The 12,392-nt window shown below is 39.0% G+C and overlaps 1 protein-coding gene across 12 annotated transcripts in view; it reads left to right on the top strand.

The window, feature by feature from the left end:
• The window catches only part of LOC121872970 (protein prune homolog 2-like), a 53,684-nt gene that overhangs the window by 17,578 nt on the left and 23,714 nt on the right, over positions 1 to 12,392 (top strand). For 11 of the 12 annotated variants that reach the window (XM_042376141.1, XM_042376140.1, XM_042376145.1 and 8 more), the window contains 5 exons: positions 4,272 to 4,443; positions 7,853 to 8,015; positions 9,408 to 9,590; positions 10,524 to 10,748; positions 11,362 to 11,483. In XM_042376141.1, the coding sequence (XP_042232075.1) occupies positions 4,272 to 4,443; positions 7,853 to 8,015; positions 9,408 to 9,590; positions 10,524 to 10,748; positions 11,362 to 11,483 (865 nt within the window). The remainder of the gene's footprint in view (positions 1 to 4,271; positions 4,444 to 7,852; positions 8,016 to 9,407; positions 9,591 to 10,523; positions 10,749 to 11,361; positions 11,484 to 12,392) is intronic. The other variant, XM_042376149.1, reaches the window with a different exon arrangement.

The raw sequence follows: 12,392 nt of genomic DNA, 5'->3' as shown, positions 1-12,392 counted from the left end.
ATACAGGTATCTAGAATGAGGCCAAAAAAATTATGTCAACCCATATAATTATGGTTTGTAGCAATTAAGACAATATCCAATGTCCCTTCCTTCCGTGAACTTGAGACTGAGTAAGTTGCTTTACGCATTTATTCATTCAAGTGTACCAATGTCATATTCCTTGAAAGGATTATTTTTTTTAACACAATTGCAATTTATGCGAGTCAACTAATAAAAAAGACAGCCTATAGAGCTATGGAACAAATCTGAGGAAAATTGATTGGGATTATTATTATTATTATTATTATTATTATTATTATTATTATTATTACAATGAAGATCTAAAGAATGCAGGTGCGTGGAAAAGTCGCACAGTGTGAAGAAGGTGGGAGGAGGTTCTTGTGGACTGCAAAGGGGTTAGTGATAGTCTCAGACTGAAGAGGGGTGTAAGAGGGTCTCATAATGAAATGGGATAGGAATGGGTTTCGTAGACTGAAGGGAGTGGAGGAGGAACTCAGACTGAAAGGGGTGGGGAAGGGTTCATAGACTTAAGTGGTCTTGTAGACTGGAAGGGGGTAGTAAGATTCCCGTGGAGTGGAATGCAGTAAGAGTCAAGTTGAATAAAGTCGATGGGAAAAGTGTTCCTTGGGGTGGAGTGTGGTCAAATGGACTAGGGGTGTGGCGAGACCGTGAGGACGGTCTCAGTGGATGTATGATATATTAAATATATATATATATATATATATATATATATATATATATATATATATATATATATATATATATATATATATATATATATAATCTTGGGAGGTTGAGAGGCAAGAAATAAACCAATTGTGTGAGGTGTGTGAGGTGTGTGTGTGTGTATCATGAAGATACTAGTCATGACTCATGAGGTGCTGCATGCGAGCAAACAAAAAGAAAAAATTTGTATAGACGTCTAATGTTCAGTATATATTTCATGTTGTGTGTGTTCTTCTTTCAACACTTTTTCTGTATTGAAGACTTAACTTAGAAATATATCTGTGTAGTGGATATATTTCAAGTTGTTTCTTAGTCTTTTTTAAGTGTTTCGTATGTGTTGAAGGCTTAATTAAATGTTGGTTGGTGGTGTACAGTACTGTATAGTAGGTGCTGGCACATCATGTCGGGGACAACTCCCTTCCTGAGCTAAAGTTAGTTCAGCAGTTAAAAAAAATGCGGTTATATACAGTATTTATATCACACACAAATACATGATGTAACTTTGGCAGCACTGCTGGATTTTTTTTATGGCTGTATTATATATGTGACATTACGATGCATGTACTGTACTGCATTACAGATTTTAGTATATGTTGCATAATGTTCAATGTATGTACAGTAACACAGTAATTTAGTATGCATGTGACATGTTATATGTATACTGTTTATGTATGTGACATCATGATACACTGCAGTACATGTATTATATATCATATACCTGTATGTGACTATTATACATTTACATGACAATCTTCATTTTATTATTTAATCAATAATGATATGACTACTGATTTCTGTATTCAGTGTTTAATACAAAATGTATGTGTATGCATTGTGTGTGTACAGTGTTTGTCTTTTGCTTGTTTGTTATGTTTGTTGTGACTGCACCATGGGGATATTTTTCATGTTTTATTCACTTCACCACTGTGTCAGCCTGTGTCTCTCATGTCTTAATCTTTGCTGGGTCAATGTGTCAATGTGCCCATTGCATAAACTTGCATGTACTATATCACTTAGTTCAGTAATTGAACTCTTGCTTTCAAGAAGAAAAAAAAATCCGGTATTTCAAATATCTGATTACAAATACAAAGATAGGTTATTGTTTGCTTTATAAATATGTTCATTCGTCCCTCAAAATATTCCCTCACAGCCAGACAGAGTTTTATAATATAGGTATATGCTGATAACCACAGAAAGAAGAAAACACGAAGTTCCCAAGCGCTTTCGTGTAATTCACATCTTCAGGGTGTTATCAGCATATATATATATATATATATATATATATATATATATATATATATATATATATATATATATATATATATATATACATATTAACTAATACTGTACAGTACAGTACTGTACTGCTTTAGGTATACTTTTACTTTTATCCTCTTCACCACTGATCGGCTCGTTAGCCGTCACCTTTTCGTTGGTGTTCAGAGTTCACAACTCTCACTCCGAAAAGTTGCCCTCACAGTTTTTCTGGTCTTGAAGCTTCTTCAGCCTTGAGCTGTTACCCCTTTCTGAGGGGCAGTATCCCCCAGATCCAGGTAATGACACTCGAATGAGTAGTGCCCTTTGAGATGCTTAAACACCTCAATTAGGTCGCCCCTTGCCCGTCTGTAGTATAAGCTAGGCAAGTTAAGGCGCTCCTATCTCTCAGGGTAGCTGAGGTGCCGAAGTGCAGGCACCAGTCTGGTGGCCCTCCTTTGAACATTTTCAACCAACTGACAGTCCCTAGTATATCTCGAGGACCAGACGGGGTGACAGCACTCCAGATGAGGAAGCACTTCACTCTTGAAGATCGTTACGAGGGACGGACCCTTCGTCTAGATATCTAAACGACCTTCTTATAAGACCTAATAATTTATTTGTCTGATTTACCTTCTTCTCGCAATGGCCAGAGAACTTCAGCTCATTGTCAACATACACACCTAGGTCCTTCTCACATTCATTCATAAATAGTGCAGTTTTTTCATCCCATTGGCACATATGATACAACTCCTTACCGTTGGTACACCCCCAGGTACATCCTCTTACACTTCGTGACATTGAATCTCAGCAGCCATTTCTTCGACCATTCTTGAAGCTCACAGAGATCCTTCTGCAGCTCTTCACAGCCCACTTGTCTTGGTTCTTGATTTCCCGAAATAACTTGGCGCCATCTTCAAACATTTGTATGGAGGAGTGTAAAGCGTGAGGCATGTCTATGAAACAAACAAACAACAGCGGGCCCAATACACTGCCCTGTGGTACCTCGCTTGTGACAGGTACAGATGATGATGATTTCGCGTCATTAACCACCACACACTGCTTGTGGTCATGTGGAAAGTCTGGTATCCACGCTAGGACATTTCCTCGAATTACGTACCCTTCCAGTTTGATTTTCAGCCTTTCATGGGGTACACTGTAAAAAACCTTGGCAAAATCTAGTTATATATTGTCTATATTACCACTCCATTCTAGAATATGGGTCCAAATATCCAATACCTTGAGCAATTGTGTTAAGAAGAAGCGCCCCGGCATAAAACCGTGTTGGCGATCCTTTACAAGGTTGTTTCGTACTAGATTTTCCAGCGTGGCATCTCTGATAATGCTTTCAATTACTTTACATACTATGCTGGTCAGGCTCACCTATCTATAGTTGTCTGTGGCGTGACGATCGCCCTTCTTGAAGGTAGGACTCACATAAGATATTTTCCAATCACTGGGGACTTTTTGTTCATCCAGGCATTTACAGAACAGAATCTTCAAGGGCTCGGCAAGCTCGTTGCACAACTCTCTTAGCACTCTAGGATGCACCATGTCAGGGCCGGGACTCTTATGGACCTTTAGCTTTGACAGTTTATTTCTTATACCCTCTTCTGTGATCACACTGTGGGTCAGTGCTGTGTCGAACCGTCTGTCCTCAAGCGCAGGAAGGTTAATCGCATCCTCTCTTGTGAACACCGAGGAAAAGAAGCTGTTCAATGCCTCAGCTTTATTCATTCCCACTTTGATGGATGAGGTAACCCAATCAAGTCAGCTTAATGTGAATTTGATAGCACTAATTTTTGTGATTCCATAAATCTTTAAAACCTGTAAAAAAGAATTTAATATCCCTTAAGTCTAAAAATTTACTTCATAAACAAGTCAAGTGTTAATTAGTGGTGAAGAGTCCAGCAGACTGTAGTGAAGTCATCTTCACAGTCTGTAACATAATACAACTTGGTTAAAGATCTTTGATGAGTAGGTGGCTCTTAGTGTAACTCTGTATTGTACTGTACCCAGGTGTAGGTCATTAACTTAATGTTTAACAAATGTCTTTGAAGCATATCAATGTTTACATATCATTAATTAAAATAATACCATAATCTGCATCCCAAGGTTAGGAGTTAATTTCAATGAATATTAATTCTGAGAATGTGAATAAATGATAAGCCTTGCACAATGGCCATCATCATCAATCAATCATTTCCAAAACAGTTGTTTAAAATTTGTTTGCATATTTTCCCCATGGTGATTTATCCAGGTAAAATTAATTACACCGTTTGTGTGTGCAGCTCGGTGGGAGAAGGTGTTGGGGACCCAGCCAGTGAGGAGAGTATGGATGTGTCTGAAGCCAGCAACAGCAGTGGAACACTAGCCAACCAGTCACCTCTCTCAGACCACATCCCCAACAACATTTACAACTTTGAACACGGTGTCCGAGACCCTCTACGATTCCCTATGCAGGTGAGAATGTGACAAACAACTCCAGGCGAGGTGAGACTCCTCAAACCATTTAGATATTCAACAAGAGAATAGGTACAAGTAAGATTCCCCTTGAAGGTAAGACATTATACTGTATAACTTCTCATGTACCACAGAATGTCATGAGTACAATTTGACCAATACAGATGAGGTTGTAACGTGATTCAATATTCAGTAAAGGACCAGATGTTCAGTTTTAAGTTTAAACTGAATATAACGTCTAAGTTTTCAGTACCTCCAAGTTCCCCACTAAGGGAAAATTAGGACCAATCATTAATAAAAAAAATAATTACTTATCCTTTATCCTATTTACCACTGATCAGCTCGTTCGCCGCTTAGGCGGATGGTCACGCTTCTGTTATGCAATGTTGTACTGGGCATGTACTGGTTCCTGAATATATCTACCTTCTGCCAGTGCTGGTCAAGTCTGGTCTTGAAAAGAGCTCACACTACCTTCTTCATGTTTCTGCACAGCAAAGTTGATCTGGTTATCGCAGAATGCTGTTACAGTAGTATATAAACCAGAGTCCTAACTGTTTGATCATGAAAATTTAAAAAGCCCTCATGCCTGATGTAATTTTGTCAGATTTGCTGCCTTGTTCACAAAGAATGCTGTGAAGAGGATAAAAGAAAAAGAAAAGTAACAGAGACGTGACCAATCGCCCAAGCGGCTAACTAGCCGATCAGTGGTGAAGATAAAAGTAAATGTGAAGGACACAAGGAAATTATAATACAATATTTAATTACCAATTTCCCCTTGCATGTGTAAAAATTATGTAATTTCCATTGTACATGAATATTATGGAGACACTAACTGAGTGATCCATAAGTTGGGTTCCTTTTATGCATATATGAGGTACTGTAGCTACCATGTCCTTCATGAGCCACTCAAAGTAAGAAATTCAAGCAAACTCGACAAGGCTCCCAGTCTGCCTGTACAGAAACTTTACTACTGCTGTTACTGTTGCAACTGTACCATCACAAATTGCATGAATATTATTTTATTTACATAATTTTAGTCCCTTGTGACAATACATTTGAGTCGCATCTTGCGCACATTTAACTGACACACATTCCACTTTAAGCACTTGGCATAGGGGAAAAAAGGGGCGCAGTGAGTGTAAGAGTGCATGGCTGGGGGAGATACTTTCACCCACGTCTCTCTCAGCCTCAGTTGCCGCGTGTACTGAACAAGGGAGGTTTGTGTTGTATGCCTCTACCCACTGACCCTTCACAACAGTTGCTCAGGGTCAGTTGTCAGAGACAGCACATCCCAGCAGAGCTGCGATGCAGTGTATGCTTTATCTTGTATAATTTTTCTTTTTTTCTTTCATTATTTTTCCTACATATTCTCTGCTGAAATCAACTTGACAATCAGTGGCAAAGAGGATAAAGTAAACATAAGCAGAGATGATTGTGTGGTGCACATTTAAACTAAAATAGGCCTAACCAGCTGAGTCGCCAGATGCGCTTTGACAAACTGCCCCCTGCTTCCACACTTACGATCACCTTCCACATGAAACACACACCCATGCTCTTCATAATTTTTATTTTATAGTGTTACGTATATTATATTTTCTTTATTTCTAAGTCACATTCGAATCTTGAAATGATGTTTCCATAATTTTATAGTTTCATTATATGTAACAATGGCACATGCATTACCATCTCAGGCCTCACAGGGGTGGGGATGACTTATGTCACTTCATCTCTGAGATGTATTAATGTTTTTTGTATCTCAATAAACGTATCAATCAATCTCAGGCCTCAGCTGACTGGCATGTCAGCCAGCTAACTCCCGGCATGAGTCTCAGAAAACGGACTTCTTTAATAATTATTATACTACTGTACTTTATATAAATGATGTGGCTTAGAAATAAAGAAAATATAATATAAAAACTCCAAAACAAGAAAGATGAAAAGCATAGGTGTGTATGTGTGAGAAGTGAATGTGTGTGTAGGTGGTGGGCTATGACTTCATGTATGATGTATGTCTCCGACTCACCAGCCTTTCCATCGTGTTTATTGTTGCTTTTAATGAAACTATAAAAGTTGTCAAAAAATCATTACAATACTGTACTCTAATTTGGCTTAGAAATAAATTATATATAATATATAACAAGAAAACAAAGAGCACCGATGTGTATGTGTGAGAAGTGAACGTGTATGGAGGCAGTTTTAGCCAAGGCCTTGGCTATAAACTATGTGACCGACTCGCCAGCCCAGTCGCTTGGTGTATTGTTACTTGTAATGAAACTAAAAAAGTTGTGAAAAAAATTACAATACTCTAATGTGGCTTATAAATATGGAATATATAATATAAAACTATAGAATACGAAAAATAAAAGAACATATGTGGGAAGTAAATGTGTTTGAGGTGGTGGGTTATGGGGCTTTAAATGCGTGACATGACATCATGGCATATATGACCATGGTGGCTGCTAGACATCTGAGTCGGCTAAGCTGGGTGATTGCCTGAACTATGTTACGAGCTGGATGCGTGGAAGGTATGCATGTGGAAGAACTTATTCATTGTACATAAATACTGCGTTGCCCATTTAGCAGGAGACAGCGAGAGAGCGGAGCAGTGAGCGAGGAAATGCCAGCTGTAGCCAGTGCCGGATTTAGACCTGTGGAGGCCTATGGTCAGCCTCTTTGTGGAGGCCCCCCTCATTATAACTACCCAAGAGGGTGGGGTGGCGAGTGAAGCGAGCCTAAACATTTGGGAGTTCTGGGGGGCGCTGTAAGCCCCCCAGGAAAATTTTGAAATTTGAACACTTCTTTGGAGAATTTTGAAGCCATTGCAGTTATATTGAGGAAATTAGAACATTGAGAAATTTTTAATTAACTGTATATTTATTGATAGTGTACAAATTCCCAACACACACACACACAAGTGAGACATGACTGGAGTCATTCATGTGGTTTCAAGTCGACCAGCCCTGATATAGCTACTACCGCACATGTGGAGGCCCCCAGATTGTGGAGGCCCCTGGGCAGCTGCCCACTTTGCCCACTCCTGAATCCGGCCCTAGCTGTAGCTCTCTCCCTCCTACCCTCAGTGCTTGCTTCTACACACACAATTATTAATTCCCTTTATGTTTTCGACCTTATGCTAACTATTTTATATTTTTGGGGCACACTGTGTGTGGCGCACATTTAAACTGGAATAGGCCTAACCAGCTGAGTCACCAAATACGCTATTGACAGGTATTATAACCATGTACTTTTGATTAAACTGATGGATTTTCAAGGAAAATTTTGACTTTACGAATTTTTGGCTTTATGCGCTCTCTTTGGAATGTAACCCCCACGTAAGATGTGACACAACTGTACTGTACATCAAATATTTCCACTATAAAAACATGACAGCACTCCTTGTCATCATCAGAACGGACGACTCGTTGGTGCCGCTGTGGAGGGTGGCGCGACCCCTCCAGGTGTAGGGGCAGCCGCCGCCGCACCACCTTCTGGAGGGCGCAAACCTTCACCCTTCAATCTCTCTCACCTTGAATACACTTTACCCGACACTGAAATATATGAACCTGAGACAGGTACTAATACGGTTTCTACTTTGAGTAAATGTTATTAGCTTGGTAGATATTCATCATTTCAACTGCCTTCATATCCACCCAAATGTGTATTCCTTCTCAGGTGTTTGTTTACTTCATAGAAAATTATACAGTATAATTTATCTGACAGGAAATATTATATCCTGTAAAAGCAAAATACATACTATAGTACAGTACTTGAGAAAAAATGATTGAACTGTCATTGTTGGGTGGCTATGAAGTAACAATTATCACACCTATTACTTTACTGTTGACTTATGAGATGTAATCTTCTTATGAGAAAATTAGTTTCTATTCACTATCATCAGTACAACTGTAGCCAAATGTACACGTAATCAATTATAGTAGTGTCCTGATATTAGATGTAGTCAATAAATCATTATATATATATATTGGAGATCCTAGATAAGACACTGAAAATAAAATCCTGCACAACCCTAAATTAAAAATAAATAAAATAAATAAAAATATAAAAGGTTCAGTTTAAGGATTTCAATCCCTGCTATACTGTACAGTACAGTAATTGAAATTTTTTTTCTAATCTTTCCTTGCAAAAAGTACATTTGGTCTACAAGAGGTGAGCCTTAAACCTCCTACTACAGACAATGCAGGGCAGAATGACCATGTCCTACACGTGCAAGAAATTATATATACAGTATGGAGAGTTCAGTACGAGTGAGGCATAGGTGAAGGGTTGTGCAATATTGGTCTGAAGAGCATGATAATCAGGTGAGTTTGCTGCTGATGATAATATGGGCAGAGATGATGAATCTTCTATGCAGAGTGAGCTGTGTGAAAGATGGTTGAAAGTTAATTACTCTGCAAAACTGTTGAGGATTGGATATGAAGTTTTGGCAAAGCTTTCGGAAAATGCATTAGTGGAGATAACTACAAAGCTATATGAAATGTAAAGAAAGGTTTTAGAATGAGATTATAGGTGAACAAAAATGATACAGTGACGAGCAGAAGTGACATGGCTGTGTGATTTGATTGTTTCCTGATACAACTGGGTACCTGTTATTCTTATACATTACTATGGGAGGAAGAGAACAGGCAGGTTTTGAAGCCGAGAGATAAGTGCTTCGCATATCTAAGTTGTGACCAAGGATTTCATTTGTTTCTTCAATATATGATACAGCTCTGCTGCAGTGAGGATGTAACAGATATGAGAGAAAAGTGGTGGTAGTAAACATACAGTATGTTGAGGATGTGAGTAACCACAAGGAAATGTAAGGACTTCAAGATAAGTAGAATACAATGTAGTAGTATGAGGGTAGAAAAAATCGAATGGAAAGTAGGTGTGCAACGTGTCCATAAGCACCTTGTCTGATGTACTGTTCCAACTATTTCGCTCCTCCCCTGTTGTTGCATCAGTGGACTTCCCAAACTCCCCTACTGCCCTCCGTTACTTGGTGCACCCTGACGATGAGTGTGCCGGTGTGCGTCTAGCAGAAAGAGAGGAAACCACACAGCCACCTGTGACACCCACAGAAGAAGATCGATCCATGTACACTGCTGTGGTCTCTCCGCCCACCGGTCAGGTTACGCTCAGGAAAGGTAGGCTGACAGAACTTGTTGTTTTGTTGTCATACTTTTTGAGTAAATATTTGTGTAGCTTGAGGTTTTTATATGTTGAGGTAATTAGGGTAGTTACTAACACATGCCATTCTAAATATGTAAGGAAAGCCACTACAGTATTCGGGAAAATGGTAATGTATATTTGTTCTGTTATTTCTCAAATTGACGAATAATGTTGAAGTACTGTATTCATGGTCAGTTAGGCAAATACTGTATCATTACACAAACTTAATCATACTTATTTACACCTCACATATAAAGTTTTAAGATGAAACTAATCTAACAATTATCACTTAATTCTGCCAAATGTTACACTCAGAACCGGATATCATCAGTTATCAGACATTGTACAATATATTACTTGAAAAATACTTCATGTGTTGTCACAATTCATTATACAATACAGTATTTAAAATTGAATTAAAAAAAAAACAATAATATTCATCTTTGTTTTAACAGAAATGGAATATTTTACAAATGGTGAGATCCTTCTTCATGTATTTATTTTAAACATCTCTCAGTTCTAAGGGATTGTCAGCATATATTGTAGTGAGTGAGAGAATTATTTTTATGGGGAATTAGCAGAGATTATACTGTAATGTTAAAATAAATGACTCGTGTAACAAGATTCCTTATAAACAACAGTTTACATTATTTAACCATTCACTGTCTACGTGTTACCTCTTCTCTCCCAAATCCTCACATGATAAATTTACTACCAATGAGTTCGTGAAAGTTTATGGGAATAGTAACTGAATTATACATCATTCACCCTATTTGCTACTGTACATGTCATGCTCTCTGTTTATACATCACACACACTACATACATCCTTCATTCCTTATACTGTACTGGTAGATCCCAGTAAGGTCAACACATCACTATTATTCATTAGTTGTTATCTCTCCTCAGAACGTCCCTCCACCCTAGAAGTAAACCGAAAGAAGCGTCTCACAGTGACCGAGGAATTGTTAACAGTGGCCGTCGATGATGACCAGCACTCCATCTCATCTCTTAGTCAACACAGTGATGATGAGGATGACGATGCTCAGATGCTCTCTCACGATGAGTTCACAGACATGCTCACACCAGATGATATTGATACCCCAGATGAGTTGGAAGAATCCATAATGGAGAGTGAGTCTGAACCTAGTACTCTTCCCTGGTGCATGGGAGAAAGATACAGTCTTGTCACTTGTCAGTCAATCTCTTTCTGTTCATCACTTCTGTCACTCCATATGATACCATCCAACCTTTACTGTATATCAAGTCGCTCCAACACTTTTGTTAGTCTATTCTAGCTATACAGTACCTGTATTGTCTAACTTTTGTGTCAAACATCTTCATATTCTACTGTAAAGTTCCAAAACATGATTCATTTTATTCTATCAATTATTTATTATATTAAGTGATATCCCAAATTACACTAACCAACACTGAAGTTATATCATATCAGACTGAAAATATTTTTCATTGGGGTATGTCAGCCCTAACTCCTCAGCCACATTCTTGTTTATTTCAAAGCAGGAAAATTATTTCTCAAATAAACATTGTCTAAAACTTTCAGTTTACATGTGTACTCTCACCTTACAGTATTAAATACCCACAAATATTTAACATATAAAATGTTTACCTGTGTTTTGCACTCAGTTCCTCCCTAATTATATTGACCAATTAGGTGTTGATTTTCAGGCTAGAATGAAGTTTCTTTTCTTTCACTTTGCTTACTGTATCCATTAATTTTGTTCAGGGCTTGGTCCTCAGCCAAGGATAGACCCCGTCCCTGAATACACAGCAACACAGGTAACCAGAGAGGAGAGGTCATGGCGGTCTGTTGTCATCTCTGGGATTGAGAGACGAATTGATATGAAGGTTAGTGTTGGATATTAATAGTGAGTATGTGTCGTCAGCATGGCACTCAACCACACTTCACCTCCTCAATTGTAGGGCTAGATACATATATACAACCTAATCATCTGTAGCACTCGGCTCTACCAAGAATGGTCGAAGAAATGGCTGCTGAGATTCAATGTCACGAAGTGTAAGAGGATGCACCTGGGGCGTACCAACAGTAAGGAAGCGTATCATATGTCCCAACGGGATGAAGAAACTGCACTATTTGAGACTAGGTGTGTATGTTGACAATGAGCTGAAGTTCTCGGGCCATTGTGAGAAAAAGGTAAATCAGGCAAATAAATTATTGGGCCTTACAAGAAGGTCGTTCAGATATCTAGACGGTCTGTCCCTCGTAACGATCTTCAAAAGTGAAGTGCTTCCCCATCTGGAGTGCTGTCATCCCCGTCTGGTCCTCGAGATATGCTGTCGCCTTCATTGACTTCACTAAGGCATTCGACCTAGTCGACCACAATTTAATCATCAACAAAGCTATCGACCTCGGGTTTCGAAGAAGTCTTATACCATGGCTTACAGACTTCCTCAGTAACCGACGCCAAGCTGTACACTTCCGAGGGGTTGTCTCCTGCTTTCAGTCACTCACCTGTGGCGTCCCCCAAGGCACCAAGATGGGACCACTATGCTTCCTTATGCTTATCATTGATGCCCTAAGAGAAACCCCTGCTCGCTGGAAATATGTCGACGACTCCACCATTGGAATCAGCGTCAACAATTCTGCTCCCAACTATACTGCCCTTCAGGATTTATTGAACAGTCTCCAAAACTGGGCCACCAACAAACGCATCACCATCAACCATACCAAGACCATGGTTATGCACATCAACCTCTCCTCCAACGTTGTCCCACCCCCCTCCATTACTTTAGGTC

Source organism: Homarus americanus, unplaced genomic scaffold (genome assembly GCF_018991925.1).
Source record: "Homarus americanus isolate GMGI-L3 unplaced genomic scaffold, GMGI_Hamer_2.0 scaffold11022, whole genome shotgun sequence".
NCBI lineage: Eukaryota > Metazoa > Arthropoda > Malacostraca > Decapoda > Nephropidae > Homarus > Homarus americanus.
Note: the sequence above shows the minus strand (reverse complement) of the source record. Positions and strands in the feature narration are given on the sequence as shown.